Source organism: Garra rufa, chromosome 6, assembly GCF_049309525.1.
Source record: "Garra rufa chromosome 6, GarRuf1.0, whole genome shotgun sequence".
NCBI lineage: Eukaryota > Metazoa > Chordata > Actinopteri > Cypriniformes > Cyprinidae > Garra > Garra rufa.
In genome coordinates this window covers 14,338,757-14,362,042 of record NC_133366.1, presented here as the reverse complement: position 1 = coordinate 14,362,042, position 23,286 = coordinate 14,338,757, and the positions used below count along the sequence as shown (strand labels likewise).

Here is a 23,286-nt window from a genome sequence, read left to right as displayed (position 1 = left end):
AGAGAAGGGGGGAGTTCTACCCAATGTGATAAATCACCCATCACTACACTGGAGTCATTCTGCTGACACGGGACTGTGGGAATTCTGGGTGGCAAACTTGAATTTTTTTCAAGTTCATTTTTGTTTCCATGTTCATATATACATGATTAGCCAATGAAGTGAAGTCACCTTCATCAAAATAGTATAATTATAGATATATTCAATTATACAGTAGTTAACATTTGAAATGGGTCAACACAGTTATTGTCCTAAATATCTTGTTTTAAGACAAGAACAGGTACTGTTTTGGTTTGATGAAAGGTTTTACTCTACTTCAAATGTTGACTACTGTATATGTTTAGAATATTATTTAAAATTGTTTATTAATACTGTTTTGTTTTTAATTGCTGCTACGATCACTTTGTTAAAATTAAAATATATACTACAGTTCAAAAGTTTAGGGTCAGTAGGGTTTTGTAATGTCTTAGAAAGAAATTTCTTGTGTTCCCCAATACAGCATTTATAAGAACAGTGAAAACGGTAATATTGAAATATTATTACAATCATTTTTAATTTATTTTAAAATGTTATTTAGACTTGACCATCAAAGCTAGATTTTTCAAGTTTTCAGTGTCACGTGATCCTTCAGAAATGTTAAAAACAGTTGTGCTGGTTCTTATTTTTGTGGAAATCTTAATACATTTGTACAGGATTCTTTGATGAACAGAAAGTTTAAAAGAACAGCATTTATTTGAAATAGAAACTTTTTATAATAAGTGACCTTGGACCACAAAACCAGTCTTAAGTAGCACAGGTATATTTGTATCAATAGCCAAAAAAATGTTTTATTAGTAATATGCATTGCTAAGAACTTCATTTGGACAACTTTAAAAGCGATTTTATCAATATTCCAGATTTTTAAATAGCTGTATCTCTGCCAAATATTGTCCTATCCTAACAAACCACCAATCAATGGAAATCTTATTTATTTAGCGTTCAGGTGATGTATAAATCTCAATTTCAAAAATTAAATATGATTTTGTGGTTCGTGGTCATATATTATAAATATACTGTCATTATGCATTCTATTAACTGTAATATTTGATCATTTTAATTCATTCTTGCTAAATAAAATTTCTTTAAAAAATAGTTTGACCATAAACTTTTGAAGTGTGTGTATTTATTAAATTTGTCTCTCTCTATCTGTAGGAGGTGTTGGACCGAGCACTGTCTCTAGCATGCGATGCTGACCAGCTGATTGAAGCGTCTCATTATGCTGTGGACTCCATCCTGCCCAAATGCTCTGAGCTACGGGCAGTGTGTGAGGAGATCAGCGGCATCCTAAATGCCAAGAAAGCTTATTTGCTCAAAGCCATGGAGCTATACCAGAGTCTAGAGAAGGTACAGTAGGCCTATTTATTGATTCCTTCATCAGTGCACTGTTCAGAACCCATCTAAAATACTCAACAAGAGACGCTTTCTTTCCTGTGTTGACATTTTTCTTATTAATTCCGGAAGTTAAGGAATGTGTCAAATGGATCATCCTATTTTATATAGCTAATAGCCTTTAATTTAGATCACAGTTTATATTTATAATTTAGGAGGAGGCTTTGCCAAGTTTTAGGAATAAAACTGCTCTTAAAGCTAATCATAAGCCCTCTTTAATGATAATTACACACTCTTTTACATTCTCTTCCAGGCCACTAAATGGTATGATGATGGGATCTACCTGCTGGCGTCTCAGCCTGTGGACAAGTGTCAATCACAGGATGGGGCGGAGTCAGCGCTGCAGGAGATTGAGCGTTACCTGGAAACAGCCAATCAGCACAAGCTGACAGATTTGAGTGGAATTTGGAGGGACTATGATTCAGTGCTCACACAAGACTTAAGGGTAAAAGACAAAAGACTCGATATGTGTGTATAGATTTTTATTTACACACAGATGTATACTGTTCATATGCATTGGGTTATTGGTCATTTAAAGTGTTATTAAGAACATGAATATCTCTTGTGGGGGCTTAGTTTGGTAATGTTAAATGAATGCTTTCTCCGTGGTGGAACAGGATCAGGTGGACAAAGTGTTTCAGAAGCAGCTGTCCATGCAGGAAATGTTTGAGAAGAGGAGGGTCAGTCTGAAGAAGTTAGCAGCCAAGCAGACACGACCCGTGCAGCCCGTCGCCCCACGTCCTGAAGCCATCATCAAATCACCCATCTCTTCTCCAGGTTAACCCCCTAAACATGGTTTCTTGTGTGTTGTGTTGAGTTTCTAGCTTGTGATCCAAACACTTAACTCAAAGGGTTCACATTTACATACACTACCGTTCAAAAGTTTAGGATCAGTAAGATTTTGAATGTTTTTAAATAAGTTTCTTATGCTATTTTATAAAAAAATACAGGAAAAAATCTGAATATTGTAAAATATTATTAAGATGTAAAATAACATATTTCTATTTTAATTAGTGTGACCATACACCATACGTCCTCATGTTTCCCCGGACATGTCCTCTTTTTGGACCTGGAAATGCGTCCAGCCAGGATTTCTAAAATGCCCAAAATGTCCGGGATTCAGCTTTTGCTTTCTACTGTCGCCATTTATTGCGTGCATTTTTGTATTAAAGCCTTGCGCGGGACTGTTTTCTTAATCCCGCTCCCTCAATCATTTTAATATTGAATATAATTTTCGCGCATCACGCAGTCACTATCAATATGCAAAGTATTTAAATGGCTTTGGATGCAGTTCATGTTGGATGTAGGGTTGCCAAATCCACATTTTTTCCACGGAATTGGGCTGATTTTAAACTGTTGTGACATAAATTATTGCATTTAGTCCATTTGACTGAAATTCTTGTATTAAAACATTTTGCATTCTACCTGTGATAAAACTGTGGTAGATATTAGTTTTGTTAAGGAGGGCCACTTTGCTAGGAAGCTTTTTAGCTGTGTTTATGATCAATCTGCATAACGGTGACTGTAAAATATGTAGTTCTGGTATGGAAATTACATATTTTGATACCAAAAGTAGCACCCCAAAGCATTTATTTAAAATAGAAATCTTTTCTAACAATATACACTACTGTTCACTACTGTTCAAACTACTGTTTGTCATCAGTAAATTTTTAGTCTTTCTTTTTTTGACAGAAATTAATACTTTTATTCAGCAAAGAAGTGTTAAAATGATAAAACCTGACAGCAAAGACTTATATTGTTAGAAAAGATTTACATTTTGAATAAATGTTGTTCTTTTCAAGTCTTTATTCATAAAAGAATCCTTAAAAAGTATCACAGGTTTGAAAAAAAAAAAATTGGCAGCACAACTGGTGCCAACATAGATCATTCTAATAATAAATCCGCATATTAGAATGGTTTCTGAATGATCATGTGACATTTAGGACTGGAGTAATTTCTGATGAAAATTCAGCTTTGCATCAACAGGAATAAAATATATTTTAAAGTATATTAAAATAGAAACCATTATTTTATATTGTAATAACATTTCACAATATTACTGTTTTTTTTTTTCTGTATTTTTGATCAAATAAATGCAGACTTGATGAGCAGACTTCTTTAACAAACATTACTGGTCCCAAACTTTTGAACGGCAGTGTATGTCCTGAATATTGTGTGTCAATTACTGTACAGCTTGGATATCTAAATATCTAAATTACTTAGCAGTATTAATTCTGAATTAACCTCTAGAGAGGCAAACACATTAATACAGCAGTTTAGCGGTGGCCTCTCTCCTCCGCAGTGCGGTATAGTGTCTGTGTCCTCTCAATGTCGTCCCCTAACCCCCTCCACACACAAATACACGCACACTGGCCATTAGCTACTTATGGTCACTCATGCACAACAGATACAGTATGGCGGACCCCTCACTGACTTTACTCTCCTGCCATCTAGTGTTCATAATGGAGAGCTGCAGGGCTCATTGCATGACACAAAAACAGTGTATATAACATAAAATAATACATTTTTAATACGTTTATTAATGTGTGTTTTTATCCCAGGTCATAGGGAAAAGACGATAGAGGGTGATATCATCAATGGAAACTGCAAAAAAGTGGGTATCTCATCTCTAGGCAGTGCTTTATTGAGTGTATAAGCAATAATAATTATATGACTGCTTTGATATTGATAATTAAAGAAACAGTGGCTACATTTTAGCTCTAACATATTATTTCTTTTGCTTGTTGTTCTGTGATCATAACTTGAAGAAACAACTTCCGTCTCTTATATGGGTCTCAAAGTCAAAGAGAGTGTGGAAATAAGCATGAGAAATGGCAATTTTTGGCAGAAAGAAAAACTTTAGCAACATTTTTAAGTGAATAAAAAAATTAAATAATAAAAACCAGGATTTTTTTATTGTTTAATCTTAATTTCTACCGATGATTTTCACATTGACAACCTTAGTGGTTATTATTTAAACAATACCTTGAAATTTAAGTGAATTTTGAATCTTGTGCTAAAAATATTCTTCAGCAACAATTTCTCTTCAGTATTTAGGCTAGGTTAAAATATACATTTCTCTGTTTTAATTGATTCTCATTTTTATGAAACAATCCCAAGAATCGATTAGTCTGGTCTGTTTCAGTTATTGAATGGAACATTGTACACCTCCCATCCAATAAATTGCAATAAGCTTTGTGCTTTTTTACTTTTGATATAAAACAAAGTCTCAGATTTCAAATTCTGTCCATTTTATTACAATATTTAATGTGGAGTGACAGATCACTGTAGCGCCTCATTTCAAGAGAAGCAAAGCGAAAACATCTGAAGGTGTGTGAAAAAAATCTGTATCCTGTCTCATGTAATCGCTTAATCAGTGTTTCAACCGCAGAACAACATCAGTATAACAGCTTGTAAACAATGTCACATAATACCTAAAAAAAATAAACATATTCAGAAAAATCTATCAAACTGTAGAAAAGAGTCCTGGACCATAAGAAACTAAGATTTATACATCATCTGAAAGCTGAAAATAAGCTTTCCATTGATGTATGGATTGTTAGGAAAGGTTTTGCTGAGATACAACTATCTGCAAAAATCTAAATATTAAGAAAATCGCCTTTAAAGTTCAAAGCCGTGCATATTACCAATCAAAAATTATGTTTTGATATTTTTATAGTAGGACATTTACAAAATATCTTCATGGAACATAATCTTTACTTAATATCCTAATGATTTTTGACATAAAAGAAAAATCAATCATTTTGACCCATACAATGTATTGTTAGCTATTGCTACTTAAGACTGGTTCTACAGGGTCAAATATTATAAAAACTTCATTAAGTGTAATTTAAGCATTTGTGTACAAATCAGCTAATTTTAACCTTTAATATTAATAATTTGCCATGTACTGTACCTTATGTATATCCAAAATAATGTAACCGAATCGGAATCAAATCGAAACTAATTGTGAAATTTGTGTCAAATAAAAAAACAAAAATTAGTTTGAACATTTCCAAGACACTGATGCAGGGTTGTTTATATTTGCAGGTAGAGATACACTTAAACAATGACGGCAGCAGACACCCATCTGTCTCTGATGAAGAGGAGAACTTTGCTGTGCTTAGACGGTCAGTCAGGAGCTTATTACAAATGGACTTCAGTCCATCAGCTACAACTGTGTAATTTCTGTCAGTTCTACGCTCCTAAAAATAAAGGTGCTTTAAAAGGTTCTTTACAGCAATGCCATAGAAGAACTATTTTTGGTTTCACAAAGAACCATTCAGTCAAAGGTTCTTTAAAGAACCATCTCTTACCCGCTTATAGTCTAAAGAAACTTCTTCCACCACAAAGAACCTTTTGTGAAACAGAAAGGTTCTTCAGATGTTAAAGTTAGACAAAAAAGGTTCTTCTATGGCATTGTGAAGCACCTTTATTTTTAAGAGTGTATATGGATTATGTGTTTAATGTCTATCCACTACAGGCACGTGATGAACGAGCTGTTGGAGACTGAGCGAGCATATGTGGAGGAGCTGCTGTGTGTGCTAGAGGTGAGTTGCACTGAAACCTTTCACCACTAGAGGTCAGATCAAGTCCTGTTTATGTTTTAAGATTTTTGTCAGTGCATTTGAGTTAACAGATTAATTTGTGTTTAGGGTTATGGAGCAGAAATGGACAATCCTGCCATGGCTCATCTCATCCCCAATACACTGCTTCACAAGAAAGACATCCTCTTTGGCAACATGCCTGAGATATACCAATTCCACAAGAAGTGAGTGCACCCTCTTTGTGTCTGTGTGGCGTTATAAAGCTAAAGCACCTCTTATTCTCCATGTATTTACTCTCAATATATTTCAGGACTTTTCTTCGCGAACTGGAGGCATACACAGACTATCCTGAGCTTGTGGGCCGGTGTTTCTTAGAGAGAGTGAGTCGGATGTTACATCTTGTGCTATTGTGATTTAATACATTATTGAATAAGTTATGCAAACATCTTTTTCGTGTTTCTCAGATGACGGATCTGCAGATCTATGAGAAGTACTGTCAGAACAAGCCTCGCTCTGAATCTCTGTGGAGACAGTGCTCTGACTGCGCTTTCTTTCAGGTCATCTTACTTTACAAGACACTAAAGATGCTGTTAGACATTAAGACCACATTATATATAAGCACCATACATATTTTTGTTATTTAAAGGGGTCATATTATCGAGAGTCACATATATAATAGATTAGAAATACAGTTTATAGAACCTGATATACACTACAGTTCAAAAGTTTGGAGTTTTTATTTGGTCAAAAAATACTTTAACAGCAGTATTTAGAAATGCTGTATTATTACCATTTAAAGGAACTGTTTTATACTTTAATATATTTTAAAATGTAATTTATTCATGTAATGCAAAGCTGAATTTTAAGCATCATTACACCAGTCTTCAGTCTTCAGAAATCATTGTAATATACTAATTTAGTGTTTTAAAAAATATTATTGTCAATGTTGAAAAGAGTTTTGGTACTTAATATTTTTTGTGGAAAAATTGATACATTTTTGAGGATTCTCAGATAAATAGAAAGTTCAAAAGAACAAAAATTTTTTTTAATAGGCTGTTTTTGTAACAATGTAAATGGCTAAATGTCACTTTTGATGTGTCCTTGCTTAATAAACTTTTTTTTTTTTTACATTTTTACTGATGCCAAACGTTTGAACAATATTATTATTAAGTATTATTTAATAAATATTAGCAATAAATATTAATTTAATACCCTATAATAGTTCAATAATAGTTTAATTATAATATTTATATGAAAGTAATCATCATCATACAAAAAATAAAGAGAATCTGTGTGTACTGTTTTCAGGAGTGTCAAAAAAAACTGGAACACAAGCTTGGTTTGGACTCGTACCTGCTCAAACCTGTGCAGAGAATAACCAAATACCAGCTCTTACTGAAGGTAAATTCGACCTAGAGTACATGTTCAGATATATAACTCATATCTGCACATCTCACTGATGTAACCGCTGTGTTCATGTGTGTGTTTCTTACAGGAACTGCTGAAGTACAGTAAAGGCTGTGAGGGTGAGGATGCCCTCCAGGAAGCGCTCTCATCTATTCTTGGCATCCTGAAAGCTGTGAATGACTCCATGCACCTTATAGCCATCACTGGATATGAAGTAAGGATGTTGTTTACTCACGCCATTAAATTTAATGTTGAATAGTTTCCAATAATGTAAGTGGTTGACCTCTGACCTGTTTTTTTTAGGGAAACCTCAGTGACCTGGGCCGTCTGAAGATGCAGGGGTCATTCAGCGTGTGGACGGAGCATAAGAAGGGTCATGCGAAGGTGAAAGACTTGGCTCGCTTTAAGCCCATGCAGAGACACCTGTTCCTGCATGAGAAAGCTCTGCTCTTCTGTAAGAAACGAGAGGAGAACGGAGAGGGTTATGAGAAAGCGCCTTCATACAGCTTCAAACACTCACTTAGTGTAAGTACTAAATAACACTGAGACTTGGAAATCTGTCCACTTCTTTAAAGGATTAGTTCAGAATAATAATTTCCTGACAATTTATTCACCTTCATCCAAGATGTTCATGTATTTCTTTCTTCAGTCAAAAAGAAATGAAGGTTTTTGAGAAAAACTTTCCAGGATTTTTCTCCATATAGTCGACTTCAATGGGGATATGCAGGTTGAAGGTCCAAATTGCAGTTTCAATGCAGCTTCAAAGGGCTCTACACAATCCCAGCTGAGAAATAAGGGTCTCAATCAATCATTTTCTTAAAAACAAATAAAAATAATATCATTTTTAACCACAAATGCTCATCTATGCACGTCTAGAACTGCAATTTGGATCTTTAACTAACATGAAATGCCTGTGAAATCTGCATGTTTAATTTAATAAGTTTTGTCTTGAGTAAATTAACACCCATTCAAGGTAAACAGTTCTATTTGTGTGCAAATAAATTATAGGGAATACTAGGTGTCTGTTTGAATCTGATTATTTATATATATATTTTTTTCTCTGACAGATGAGTGCTGTAGGTATTACTGAAAATGCAAAAGGTGACAACAAAAAGTTTGAGATCTGGTGTAATTCTCGAGAGGAGGTGTATATTGTACAGGTAAACTCAAAAATATTCCTACATTTAAATAGAACTGAATGCAAATTATTTAAAGCTACACTGTGATTTTTCTGATCATTTTATTGGTTATTTTCAGGCACCGACACCAGAAATCAAAACAGCATGGGTGAACGAGATCCGGAAGGTTCTAACCGGGCAACTAAAGGCCTGCAGAGGTAAAATAAATTGATTTTTATTCCTTTATTGAAATAAATGAATGTTGTCATTTAGCAAGGATGCTTTAAATTGATCAGTAGTAACAGTAAATACATTTTATAATGTTACAAACATTTCTATTTTTAATAAATGCTGTTCTTCATCACAGAGTCCTTTGTAAAAGAATCATAGTTTCGACAAAAAAAAGCTGCAGCTGTTTTCAACATTGATATATGTATAGTCAAGCCTGAAATTATTCACACCCCTGGAAATTCTGACTTAAAGTTACTTTTATACAACCAGCAAGTTTTTTTTTTTGACCGGAAATGACACAGGCTTCTCCCAAAAGATAATAAGACGATGTACAAGAGGCATCATTGTGGAAAAAAAAAATTCTCAGCATCTAAAGCATCCTAATTACCCTGATTCTTGTATTTTTGATCAAATAAATGCAGCCTTGCTTAGCATAAGACACTTAAAACGTAAAAAATGTCTCTCTCTCAAACCTTTGAACAGTAGTGTATATAAAATTACACACTTCACCTCATCAGTTTTATTGCAAGTAGTTATCTGGTAACACTTTACAAGAAGGTGGCATTTGTTAACTTAATTTATTAACTAACACAAACAAACAATATATTGATCGTACTATTTATTACACTGTTAACATTAGTTAATAAAAAAATACAGTTGTTCATTGTTAGTTCATGTTAGTTAGTACATTAACTAATGTTAACAAGCACAACTTTTGATTTATAATAATGCATTAGTAAATATTAAAATTAATTTTAACTAAGATAATAATAATGCTGTATAAGTATTTTTTTTGTGCTTAGTTAGTTGAACCTTATTGTAATGTGATGTATTTCAGAAGCGAGCCAGCAGAAGAGCTCGGATCAGTTAACTCCCACCAGCACCACCCTAACCCTGAGCCCCTTTAAGAGCAACCCAAAGACCCTCAAGAAAGGAGAAGAGAAGAAAACTGAATCGCCAGCAGCAGATCCCAGTACAGCCGCCTTACTTAAAAATAATGACAAGGTCAAAGGTCAGTCAGCCCTTCTCAACACATTCTCACTACACACTATGATCAGAACGAGGCCGTCTTTCTGATATTAGATAGGACATATCTGCAATCCGTCTATGTGTCAATGAAAACAACCCCAGGCTAATGTGTCTCAAAATCTGTCCCACAATTCAGAATGCTGCTGTCTATCCTCTTGCTGCCTAGACTGTGAATTTCTGTGATGTTCTTTGTAACCCGTTTCTTTTTCCTGACTAAGCCTGTAACGTCCTTCATTATTTCCCCTTCCTCTTTCTTTCTCTCTGTCTCTGTGGAGAATAGACGAGACTGTCACCAGTCCCAACACTGAGAGAGCTGCAGTGGCTAAAAAGCGTTTTACACTGCAGGGCTTCAGTAACCTCAAGAGTCAAAAAGGTACAAGAGGGCTCAGAGCTTTATATCACTACATCATACATTTAAAAGATTGTGACTGCCAACTAATGAAGCATTTGTGTAAAAGAATGCGTAGCGGAACTTTATTAGTTGAGATGTTTAGTTAAAAATATTTTAGTGCCAATTGTAAATATTTACTTTGGAATACATACTAAGATTTGGCTTGAACCCTACTGCAGAGCTGATAGCGCCCTCTGGTGGCAAAAGCCTAACACTACCCATGGTCACTCTCTGCCCTCCAGGTATACTATGGTCTTAGAATACACTAGACTCTAGTGTAGATCAGAAAGTCTAGATTAGCAGCAGTTTAACGTCATAGTTCAAGCTTGGTAGTATTACAATTTGTGCCTTAACCACGTGTGAGACAACTTATTTCTAGAAACAAGAATGTTTCCACATCAAAACTCAAAATGCAAGCCATTTATTTACTTACCAACTATATATTTATTTACTACATGGTTATGAGAGTTTGATTTTGGGCCAGTTAAAGGGGGATAGTTCACCCAAAAATGAAAATTCTGTCATTAATTTCTTATCCTCATGTTGTCCAAACCCTTAAGACTTCATCTTCAGTTTATCTTCGAAACACAAATTAAGATATTTGTGAAGAGTTTTCTGACCCTGCATAGACAGCAATGCAAATGACACATTTAAGGACATTGTTAAAATCGTCTTTTTTATAATTTTGTGTGCACAAAGAAAACAAAAATAATGACTTTATTCAACCATTTCTTCTCATGCATCGTGGTATTGTAAACGCCCGCAAAGACTGACAAGGAAGAGAAGAAACTGTTGAATAAAGTCTTTTTTTATTTTCTTTGCACACAAAAAGTATTCTCATAGCTTCATAAAATAAAAAAACCCACTGATGTCTCATGGACTATTTTATTGATGCCCTGACTTTTTGGGCCTTGAACAGTTGCGTTGCTGTCTATGCAGAGTCAGAAAGCTCTTGGATTTCATCAAAAATATCTTAATTTGTGTTCTAAAGATGAATTTACAGGTTTGGAACGACATGAGGTTGAGTAATTAATGACACAATTTCATTTTTGGGTGCACTATCCCTTTAAATTTCAATAATCCATTATCATATTTTATCGCAGATGTTTAAGGCACAATGTAGGACTTTAGTGCACATGTTGCCATTTAGAGCCTTTTTCCCTGTTGAAGAACCACTTTTTTTTTATAATATTTAAGAATCTTTCCTTTAACCCTGTTGTAGACTTTCTCCTCCTTCTTCTTTCCTGATTTTTTTGTCCTCTTATCCTTTTCTTTCTCGCTTCTCCTTGCTTTGGCCGCCAGGATCATCCCCCCCTAGTCCTGACCACAAAACTAAAAGACATGAGATTAAGAGTGATCCTACACCGTTTGGCTTCAGAGGTACACTGTCCCCCAAAAACTCCCAGCATTCCCTCCTCAAACATCAGCCATGACCAGTTTTCCAAATCAGTTATTTTATCATATTATGTGGTTGCCGAATTATGTTTCACCTCCATATGTTATGTTTCACCATCTGTCATACATGAGCCTGAAGTAATCAAATCTACAGTAATTCTATATTAGGCATTAAAGGAATAGTTTGCTCAAACGATAATTCTGTCATCCTCATGTCGTCCCAAACCTGTATGAGTTTCTATTTTCTGCTACTCGCTACAATGAAAATCAATGGGAAATGGAACTCTCAGCTTACCAACATTCTTTAAAATATCTTCTTTCGTGTTCTACAGAAAAAAGAAACTCTCACAGGTTTGGAACGAAATCAAGGTGAATAAATGATGACAGAATTTTCCAAATCCAAACTGACTTTAGTCCTGTACACCCAACCAGCAAAAGCAATCTATAGGGTGGTTGGTAAATCAATGGAGTTTTTGAAATCTTATTGGCTGCCTCTCCCTTAGACGCAGGTTCCCACATCTCTCTTACCAGAGTGAGATGGCTGAGCACTTCTAGTCTGTTGCAGACTAAAAGGAGAGGTAACTAGATGCCTGGTGTGGGAATGAACTTTGTCTTTATTGCTGTCTCACAGCGAACTTCCAAACAGACTGGCAAACACTAACCACAGGGTGTGATATTATTGCACTGTAATTGGTGGTTTGCAGGATAAATCACGCTGCTAAAATGGCATCTCTGACATAACTGCTCAATAAATTACTGTTGTTGATCTAAAATGCTCTTCACTGTTGGAGAATGTGAACCAGCTCAGTTCATATCTTACCATTTTTATAGGAGAAAGAATGATCAGATAATCTCTTAAAGGAACGGTTCACTGAAAACGAATCATCTTTATTTACTTGCGCTCATGTTGTTCCAAACGTGTATGACTTATTTTCTTCTGTGGAGCACAAATGGAACAATTGTTCTGCAATTTACTCATTGCTATTTTCCATGCATTTGCATCGAATGGAGACTAAATCTCCATAAATATATTCAAGCTTTAAAGATGAAGCAAAAGCGCTATAAATGTATCATAGAAGTGGTTGTTATTGACTCACTGTTATCTTTCTTAACTCAACTTGAGAATCATTCTAATCACATTCTTGATTCAGAGTATTGAACTTTAGAACCAGTTCATGACTGAATCATTCAAACTGGTTTGTGAACCAAATCAGTTGCTTCATTTGAAAAGAAACCAATTCAAAAGAATGATTCATTCTCAAATTAGACTGAGAACTACAGTATTTCCCATAAACTATCAACTATCAGTTTCCTTAGTTGTACCTGTTCCTCAAACAAAGATTTTGGCACATACAGTTGAGGTCAAAAGTATACAGAATCTGCAAAATGTAAATTATTTTAGCAAAATAAGAGGGATCATACAAAATGCATGTTATTTTATATTTAGTACTGACCTGAATAAGATATTACACATAAAATATGTTTACATATAGTCCGCAAGAGAAAATAACAGTTGAAATTATAAAAATGACCCGTTCAAAAGTTTACATATGCTTGATTCTTAATACTGTGTTGTTACCTGAATGATCCACAGTGGGGTTTTTTTTTAGTGATAGTTGTAGTTGTTCATGAACCCCTTTGTTTGTCCTGAACAGTTAAACTGCCTGCTGTTCTTCAGAAAAATCCTTCAGGTCCCACAAATTGTTTGGTTCCAGCTTTTTTGTGTATTTTAACCTTTTCCAACAGTGACTGTATGATTTTGAGATCCATCTTTTCACACTGAGGACAACTGAGGGACTCATATACAACTATTGCAGAAGGTTCAAACGCTCACTGATGCTTCAGAAGGAAACACAATGCATTAAGAGCTGGGGGTGAAAACTTTTTTGAATATGAAAATCACTGTAAATTTAACTTATTTTGTCTTCTGAGAAACATGTAAATATCTTCTGTAGCTAAAATTATATTTAGGAAAAATAAGAAAATACTTATCTTCATTCTGTTCAAAAGTTTACACCCCCCAGCTCCAATGTGTTGTTTCAAATAAACAAAAATCCTGAAAAACCAAAGCATTTGTGGGACCTAAAAGATTTTTCTGAAGAACAGTGGGCAGTTTAACTGTTCGGGACAAACAAGGGACTCATGAACAACTATCACTAAACAAAAAAGCACAGCTGTTGATCATTCAATTAACAACTCAGCATTAGGAAACATGTATGTAACTTTTTAACAGTGTAATTTTTATAAATTCAACTATTATTTTCTCTTGTGGATTATATGTGCTATATTTTATGTGAAATATCTTATTCAGGTCAGTACTAATAAAAAACGTGTTTTGTATGATCCCTCTTATTTTGGTAAAATGTAACACTTTGCAAATTCGGACATCAACTGTATATTATTCGTTTGTACCCCATTTGTAGTTTTTTTTAAGCTTCAGTTCTCATTTGTTGTAATTGAGTGGAAAATAAATCATCCTTATAGGTTTGAATAAACATGATGGCGAGTAAACGACGATCAAATTTTCATTTTTGGGTGAACAACCCAATATGGTATAATTAAATACTATAAAATGTGCTATTTCTGCTCTCAATTTATTATAATACTTCAATATTGTACATTTATAAACCAGAATATGTCAACTGGTGCAAGAACTTGCACTTTCTTGAATGTGGAAACACTGCATGAGTGTCTGGTTTGGGTTCCTGTCTGCTGGTTTGCGGTGCTACTTCTGGATTCACTTTTTTACGATTCTAAAACCACAGATCCCTTTCTACCAAGCACTCTTCCAGGCTCCATAATTATCCACTGATTCAGATCTAAAAATGTTTATGCATCTCTCCATAAACATGTTTTTATATGATTTGCGAATGTGTCACATGCCTTCTTCACAAACTGTCATCAAAATCATCAGAGTCATGGCTGTCTGAACATGAAACGCAAACAGCTCTTCCTGTTAACTCAGTGCCTGGAGCTGTTCCTCTTTTCAAATGGATACAAGAAAAAGAGACATTGGATTTGTTTCAAAACCTTGTGTGCTGCGTACATAGGCATCATATAGTCACTCCCAAAGCAAAGTCTGAGTGAAAACATCTATCTAAGATGGCAAATTGAGATTAATGTCAGCTAAATTGTTTTTTAAAGTTGTAAATGAAGATAACTAGAGTATGTTTTACAAGAAAATACTGCTATCAGTAAAAATGGTCTGTCATGTTTTTTAATGCAGTTGTGTTAACAACTTAGCAATGTCACAATGCCAAAAGTTTTACTAGGACCTCATGATGCTTTAGAACACAGCGGATTATGTAAACTATAGACAGCAAAATAGCTAACTATGTTTTGAAACACAGCCATCTCCTCTTCACCTTCCAAACACACCATCTTTTTGGAGCACCCTCTCTTTCGTTGTCTCACCATAATCCAAATGTCACATTCGTCTCGCTTGTCCTCTCTTCCACAAGGTTTCTCCAAGGCATCGCTATCTGTGGATGCGTCTGAGGAGAACGATGGCTACTCGAGTGCTGAGGACCCCATGAACTCTGATCCTGAGGATGAGGGAGGGAAAAAACTGGTGAGTCATTGTGGTCCATCCATGTTTGTTGGCAGGTATCTTTAGTTTTGGCTACTGATGGTGTTTGTTTGTGGGCGTAGTCTCCAGGCAGGTACGTGGTCGTTGCTGACCATGACAAAAATGGACCACAGGAGCTGACGGTTAAGAGCGGAGACTCAGTGCAGCTGGTGAGAGAGGGAGACGATGGACGCTGGTAAGATTCACACATTTAATATTATGTAAACACTATGACTATTCTGTGACTTGACTAATAAGCAGATCATTCTTTTGTGGTTTAATGAATCAATAATTGAAATTAATTTTCTGTGTTTTAGTATTGTTTATATACTTGAGTTTTTAATATTTTAAGTTGGCTTTTATTTTTATATTTTCAGCTTATTTAGTTTAAATTATTTTTGAATTTTTTTGTTTAAATATTACTAATACAGTTTATTTTACTTTTATTTCAGACCTTTTTTTATTTCCATTTAGTCATTTTAGTGCTTTAACTTAAATCTATTTCAGTTAGTTGCTAAAGCAACATTTCTAATTTTTAATATTTAGTTTATTTTAGCTTTATTGGTTGTTGGTTTTTATTTTTTATAGTTAAGCATAATATCCATTACCTATTAAACTATGGTTTTCGTTCATTTGGATTCGAAGACTCCCTCATATACACTGCCGTTCAAAAGTTTAGGATCAGTAAGATTTTTAATGTTTTATTTAAAGAAGTATTTTCTGCTCATCAAGGCTGTTTATTTTATTAATAATACAGAAAAAGTGTAATGTTGTGAAATATTATTGCAATTTAAAATAATGGTTTTCTATTTTAATATCATTTAAAATATAATTTATTCCTGTGATGCAATGCTGAATTTTCAGCATCATTACTCCGGTCTTCGGTGTCAGAAATCATTCTAAAATGCTGATTTATTATCAATGTTGGAAACAGTTGTACTGCTTATTTTTATTTTTTTAACCTGAGATTTTTTCAGGATTCTTTGATCAATAAAACATTAAAAGGAACAGCATTTATTTAAAAAAAAAAAGTAATCTTTTGGAATAATATACACTACTGTGCATATAGTTTGGGGTCTTTATTCTGAAAGGATGTGTTAGGTTGATAAAACGTGATGGTAAAGACTTTCTATTTCGAATTAATGTTCTTTTTAAATTTTTATTCATCAAAGAATCTTGAAAAAAGTATCACAGTCTCAAAAAAAATATTAAGCAGCACAACTGTTTCCAACACTGATAATAAATCAGCATATTAGAATGATTTCTGAACGATCATTTGACACTGAAGACTGGAGTAATGATGCTAAAAATTCAGCTTTGCATCACAAAAATAAATTAAATAATATGAAGTATGTGCGTGTGTGTATGTGTGTATATATATATATATATATATATATATATATATATATACACACACACACACACACACACACACACACACATATATATGTGTATAGTAAAATAGGAAACAGTTATTTTAAATTGCAATAATGTTTTATAATATTACTTTTTCTGTATTTTTAATCAAACAAATGGAATTTTAATGCATTTTGCTTTTATGTGTTTTTTAGTATTTCATTTATAGTTATTTATTTATTTATTTAAATCAATTTCAATTTATAAATGTAAATACTTTTAAGTATTAAATCAGTTTTATTTTATTCGATTTTTTCCCACATATTTTAAATATCTTTCCATTTAGGCTATTTGAAATAACTGTTATGGATGACATGTAAATTTCACTCTACATTATTGTCTGGGCTGTTTTCTATTTTCTCATGTTTTCTGTAAGCCGAGGCTGGTGTGATATCAATGTTTTTGTGCTGATTCAGGTTTGTCCGTAATCTGCGGACTAATAAGGAGGGCTGGGTCCCTGCTGCAAACCTGCTCACTCTCATCGGAGAATCCAAATCTTCTCAATCTCTCTCCAGCTCAGGTAACACTTCCTGCTTTTCATCTACCATGCTATAAATCCCAGTCATTAAGGATGTGTTCACACTTGTCATGTTTGGTTTGATTAAAACAAACTCTGTTGCAATTGCTTTGTTAGTGTGATTCATTACAGTAAGTGTGAATGCTGCCATCCGAACCCTGGTTGTGCACTAAACAACCTGAACAAGACCACTAAAAAGATGGGTCTCGGTCCGCTTCCAAACAAACTCTGGTGTGGTTCGAATGAAATCTGAACGCAACACAGACCTAATACTTCTAAACGAACTGAAAACAGAAAGTAATGGCAAGATGCAACAATATGCAACATGATTTCACGAAGGGAACAAGCGGTGTATCCAAAACAAAATGAGCAGAGGGCAAACATGGAGCAATGAGGAAGTAAAATGCCTTTTATGAGCTCTTTGTGAGTTCACAGGTAGTGAAAATAAAATCATATAGACACAACAATGAGCACGCTTAGTCCAGCAGAAGGCATTAGGTGTGTTCGACTTAAAGGGTTTCTGAGCAGAACGATCAATAGGCGCGTTTCCATTACAGATTTGCGCAAAACTTTGGCAATATTTTATACATGTTGATTAAAAAGTATTGCGAAACGACGCGTTTCCATTAACTGATGTTATGTGACTAAAATTTTTTTTTTCCTCTCACGATTTTTGTGGGATTTTGGCTATATGTAATCGAATGTGACCTGTAAATGTGAAAAAAACGTTTCCATTACTGTTTCGCAAAATATTCCTTTTTCGAATTTCCTGAAACACCACCTCATGCGAGCGTGTAAACTTTTTTCCGGATTTTTTGCGCAATTGATGCGTTTCCATTAGGCGTATTTTTAATTCACAATTTCAATTTGCGCAATTTAAAGGGTTATGGAAACGCAGCTAGTGAATGGCTATTTTGATGTCATATACCCGCAGCGCTGCTTGAAGTCGAATGTACCTTTTCCTTTTGTTTGGAAAGTTCCGTCACAAAATATACGTCATTTAACCCTACCAATCAGGTTGCGAACGTATCACTATACCTTTAAAGGTTGTATCAGCGATTTCTTATTGTCTGTGAAAAAACTGCGTCTCTCTGGTCAGCCTAGGGTCCGAGATATGCCAAAAAAACAATCGGCACTACCAACCTTTCCACACATAAACAAACAGTGTTCCAACCAATCAGCGTCAGGGGTTTGGTGTTGTGGACTTTCAACACCAAACCCCGACGCTGATTGGTTGGAACACAGTTTGTTTATCTGTGCAATAGTTGATAGCGCCGATTGTTTTTTTGGCATATCTCGGACCCTAGGCTGACCAGAGACACGCAGTTTTTTCACAGACAATTTATGGGGCAGGCAGCGAGCGGATCGTGAAGAAAGGTCAGCTGAAATTGACACTTTATGTTTTAGGCTAGAAATCGCTGATACAACCTTTAAGTTCCGTATCTTTAGGTTCGCTGTTAAAAATGCCAGTGTGAGCGCTAAAATTAACACTCGCCAAACGCCAAATGTGAGTAAAAATGGGCGTTGGCGAGTATATGTAACTGTAGCTGTGTTTTCATTACACCATAAATTGCGCAAAGTGAAATTGCGAATTGAAAATACAACAAAATGGAAACGCGTCAATTGCGCAAAAACTCCCATGCATCACAAAAAAAGTTTTTACGCTCACATGAGGTGGTTTTTCAGGCAATTCGAAATAGGAATATTTCGCAAAACAGCAATGGAAACGTTTTTTTTCTCATTTACAGGTCACATTCGATTAAATATAGCCAAAATCCCACAAACGTCCGTTGCCATGACTTATCGCGAGAGGAAAAAAATACGCTTTAGTCGCGTAACATCGGTTAATGGAAACGCCGCCATTTCGCAATACTTTTTAATCAACATTTATAAAAATATCGCCAAAGTTTTGCGCAAATCTGTAATTGAAACGCGCCTATTGTCAGTCGCCAGTTGGCGGGTAAAACTTTTATGAAATATAACAATGCAATGTAGTGAAAAAAACAGCCAGTTTTTAAAGAGATTCGCTGTTTCTGATGTAAGCGAATAAAAGAATATTTTCAGAAGACAAGATCCTGGTCATTAGCTGTTTTGTCATAAGCGACATGAGCGAATTAAATAATAGGATACAATGGGCTGATAAGTTCAGAGCAGTATGATGGCCATCCTGTCCCCAGACACGGTTCTAATAACTTTCACCTGCGAAGATATTGCTGCTTTATTTCGGAAGATTAACTTTTCGTTCGGCTGTAAAGCCGCTTCAGGCAGTGCACCAGTGCCTGAAGACTTCAATAAACAAAATCACACAGTTATGTCAAAATGTGCGGTTTTGGCGAGTTACGTAAATGTAGTCTTAAATGAGTTAAAAAATCTTAAATGACCGTAAACAGTTTAGAGGAAATCGCATATGTGTCAGATCTGCGTCACATCAGATTTTAAAGAGACCGTGTTGATTTTAAAGTGAAACCTGCTGAAGTCTATCGTTCATGGAAATCAAAGAACAAAAGGAAAAGATAAGTCATCACTCGACTGCTCTAGTCGCTGATTAATTTATACAGTTTATGCATATACAATTTATAGTTAATGTGAAGATTGTTTTATAATCACTTACATTTAAAGTTGTTTTATATTTTAGAGCCTAAAACTAAGAAATAATAGCTTTTAATTATACTGCAATGTTGAATAGCTATGATTAATAGGGAAAATTGAGGGGAAATTAATTTAATAGCGACGCCAGAAGCAGGACAAATTAAAAACACTGTAAATATGTTTAGTCATTGTAGTAGTAATAACTGGCTGTTTTTGCAAACAGAGTTTCATGGCCGGTAATAAAAAAAATTTGGCCAGTAAATTTGATCATGTCACCAGCCATTGGCAGGTGTGGAAAAAATTTAGTTTTAGGCCCTGCGCTAAGCGGACCAAATGAACCAAACGAACCGAACTACAAGTGTGAACACACCCTAAATCTTCATTTTATGAATGAGGAAAATAAGTATATATGTGTTTTCCCGCAGAAGGCAGCGGGTCTGGAAACCTCAGCACGTCCTCCAGCTGCAGCGAGACCTACACAAGCTTCTCGGATATCAAAGCCTGAAGCCGCTGCTCCACCGCCTTGTGGCAGCTCCTACACAGTGCACTTTCTACTGAAGCTCCTCGAGTCTTTGTACTGTATTTAACCTCGTCACCAGAGAAAGGAATTGACCTCTGCGGTCAATATGCGCTATTCAGGATATTTTTTTATAGAGCGTCAGACTTTCTCAACCTCCTCTTGTTCATAAGAGAGAGCAGAAAGGTCATTCAGTGTCTGCTGTTCCCCGTTCAAATTCTCCTTTACTTTGAAAGTGTCAGTGTGATGCTGTTTGTTTCACGTCTGCATGCGTTTCCTCAAAGATTAAAAGAGAAAAGGGCTCTCGGTCGAGTCGGCATTAACATCAGAGCGGCCTGCGGTTTTAAAAGTCTTTAAATATACATAACAAGGACTCTCATTGGACTTTAATGTACGACCACATGAGCTTCCACTGGTTTTATTGATCTCGCGTTGAGAATATCAGTGTCTTTTTGGAATGTCTGACTTTGTTGGCGTCTCATTTGCTGTAGCAGCAAAACAATGAAATGATGTTTTATACGATTCTTGAGGTTATACCTGGTCAAAAGTCCTGTTCTATTAATCTAAAACAGCTGTATAGTTTAAATTATTTCCTGTAAAAGAAGATTTGTACAGATATTAACTTTTATCTCATGTTTTTCATTAAAACAGTATATAAATATATACATATTGTATATTACGACCACTATTGTTGTGTCAATGAAATGTATTTCATTGTATTTTGTTGTATTTGTCACTTTACTGTTCTGCACCACTCGTGTACAATTATTACAATTTTCCAGTAACAACACACCAATTGTGTTCACATTTTATGTAATTTATTTTTATCCCACAGTTCATTCAAAATGTAATGTCTGGAAAGTGATAGCTGGCATGTTGTAACCATCCTTCAGCTTTTTGTAAAACTTATTTGAATAGTCAGAAGAACCTTTTGTCGAATAAGTATTTCTCACAGCTAAACAAAGTTCATCTGTATCGATATTCCTCAAATCAAGCAGTTGGATGACCACAGCCTTACTGTGCTTAAATGTCCATTTTTAACATGTTTAGCAATACGAAAATCATTCATTTCTATTTAAATGTTATGTGGCACATTGCTGCATGTTTTGTCTCTCTCCGTATTTTCATTTGACATTACAATCTATTCCTGTATTAGGTGCGTATCTGTGTATATGTGTAAATATGTATCTAAGAGGATGTATGAGATGAATGAATTTAAAGTGCTTAAACTTAAATAAACTTCACTGAAACATTTTCTGCTGGCTCAGATTTGTCAAGGAAATGTTGATTGTTTTTCCTCCTATTTCTTTCGTTTCTGCTTTGAAGATGACCTTTGAATTAAATTTGGTAATTCAATCTTGCATACATCAGCTCTTTCATTGTGCAAGTAAGAGGGATCATACAAAAAGGCATGTTATTTTTTATTTAGTACTGACCTGAATAAGATATTTCTCATTAAAGATGTTTACATATAGTCCACAAGAGAAAATAATAGTTGAATTAACAAAAATGACCCCATTCAATAGTTTTCATACACTTGATAATTAATACTGTATTGTTACCTGAATGATCCACAGCCTTTTTTTTTTTTTTTTTTTTTTTTTTTTTTTTAGTGATAGTTGTTCATGATTCCCTTGTTTGACCTGAATCGCACATATATACAGACATCACAAAAAGCTGTTTTTTACCATTTATTATTGCATACAAGCCTATAATCAGGGGTGCACATAAGTTTTTTAGCCTGGTTCTCATAAGAGTACCTGCAGATTTGGTTTGGTCCTCACACTACACATAGTGTGACCCATTAAATATAAATGAATAATAGTGATAGTAATATATAATTAAAAAATAATAATAATAAAATAGTAAACAAAATAATAAAGTGTGGTAGTTGTATTATGATTTAAAATTATATTAAACCTAAAAATAAAATGATAGTATTTATTTTTTATGCGGAATTTTCATCATTTTCAAACCTAAATAAGCAAGCTTTTATTTTGGCGGGTTGCCGGCAAGTATGTAATGCAAAAGGTGCGCGGAGTCGTGCACGCCTGTGGCCTTGAGTATGCGCGTTCCTGATTAAAGAACGTTCAGTGATGAGGGTCAGTAAATAAAATGTCACGTATTTGCACTGTGCTTTGAAAACGACAGCGAATGACCTATAATTATGCTTTCATTTTTAAAATAGAAATCCTAGGAAGTATTACAGTTTGTCGTTTTAAAATGGTACTTGCACATTAACAACGTATAGTTACGCAAATGCGCGCTCTTATTTACACAGCGCATTTTCTTATTTTGGTCGCGCATGCGGGCCACTTATGTGAACCCCTGCCTATAACTCTTGACGGTAGTGTGTCAGAGGAAGGGATTCGAAATGCATCCATAAGCCCCTTGTCTTCCAAAACATTAACATGCTTTGAGTTCAGGTGGTGTTTTAAACTAGAACTGCTTGGATGATAGGCAAATTCCTTGTCACAGAAAACGCAAATGACTTTGGTTTTATGAATGGCTCCACTAGCATCTCTTTTATACTTACAATTACCCTTCAACAAGCCATGTAGTTCTTTGTCCTTTTTGTTTTGTTACTAGCTTGCTGCAGTTCTACAAAGTGTAACATTACAGGTCTATAGGGGGAGGGGCGCGTTAATTGCGTTAAAATATTAACGCGTTATTTTTTCCGGTGATTAATTAATCTAATTAACGCGTTAAATTCCCAGCCCTACTAAATATATATATTTTTTTATTAAGTACTGCCCTTCAGAAGCTACAGGTGATACTTACATGTTTCCCAGGAGACAAAATAAGTAAAATCTACCCTGATTTTCAAATTCAAAAAGTTTTCACCCCCCCCCCCACAAAATACACAAAAATATTGAAAAACCAACGAATTTGTGGGACCTGAAGGACACACACACACACACACACACACACACACACACACACACACACACACACACACACACATATTTAAATATTTCTTATTTATACTTATATACATTTATATAAAAATATACACAACATATATTATGTAAACAAAAACTTTTATTTTGGATGCGATTAATTGTTTTGACAGAACTCGTGATGTCACAACAGAGATACAGTATAACAGCCTTATAGGAAATATGATGAAAACAGC

The 23,286-nt window shown here is 34.7% G+C and overlaps 1 protein-coding gene across 9 annotated transcripts in view; it reads left to right on the top strand.

Moving 5' to 3' along the window:
- Nucleotides 1-21,405, top strand: part of mcf2la (mcf.2 cell line derived transforming sequence-like a) — an 80,940-nt gene extending 59,535 nt beyond the window's left edge. For 3 of the 9 annotated variants that reach the window (XM_073843299.1, XM_073843303.1, XM_073843308.1), the window contains 22 exons: nucleotides 1,189-1,380; nucleotides 1,679-1,870; nucleotides 2,043-2,202; nucleotides 3,987-4,039; nucleotides 5,476-5,555; nucleotides 5,909-5,975; nucleotides 6,081-6,196; nucleotides 6,283-6,352; nucleotides 6,437-6,529; nucleotides 7,281-7,373; nucleotides 7,468-7,593; nucleotides 7,683-7,904; nucleotides 8,447-8,539; nucleotides 8,637-8,715; nucleotides 9,567-9,740; nucleotides 10,038-10,130; nucleotides 11,451-11,528; nucleotides 12,047-12,121; nucleotides 15,005-15,114; nucleotides 15,195-15,307; nucleotides 16,944-17,047; nucleotides 20,059-21,405. In XM_073843299.1, the coding sequence (XP_073699400.1) occupies nucleotides 1,189-1,380; nucleotides 1,679-1,870; nucleotides 2,043-2,202; nucleotides 3,987-4,039; nucleotides 5,476-5,555; nucleotides 5,909-5,975; nucleotides 6,081-6,196; nucleotides 6,283-6,352; nucleotides 6,437-6,529; nucleotides 7,281-7,373; nucleotides 7,468-7,593; nucleotides 7,683-7,904; nucleotides 8,447-8,539; nucleotides 8,637-8,715; nucleotides 9,567-9,740; nucleotides 10,038-10,130; nucleotides 11,451-11,528; nucleotides 12,047-12,121; nucleotides 15,005-15,114; nucleotides 15,195-15,307; nucleotides 16,944-17,047; nucleotides 20,059-20,138 (2,463 nt within the window). In that variant the 3' untranslated portion in view covers nucleotides 20,139-21,405. Of the gene's footprint in view, nucleotides 1-1,188; nucleotides 1,381-1,678; nucleotides 1,871-2,042; nucleotides 2,203-3,986; nucleotides 4,040-5,475; nucleotides 5,556-5,908; nucleotides 5,976-6,080; nucleotides 6,197-6,282; nucleotides 6,353-6,436; nucleotides 6,530-7,280; nucleotides 7,374-7,467; nucleotides 7,594-7,682; nucleotides 7,905-8,446; nucleotides 8,540-8,636; nucleotides 8,716-9,566; nucleotides 9,741-10,037; nucleotides 10,131-10,327; nucleotides 10,391-11,450; nucleotides 11,529-12,046; nucleotides 12,122-15,004; nucleotides 15,115-15,194; nucleotides 15,308-16,943; nucleotides 17,048-20,058 lie in introns of all 9 variants that reach the window. The other 6 variants (XM_073843300.1, XM_073843301.1, XM_073843304.1 and 3 more) reach the window with 6 other exon arrangements.
- Nucleotides 21,406-23,286: the final 1,881 nt, after the last annotated feature.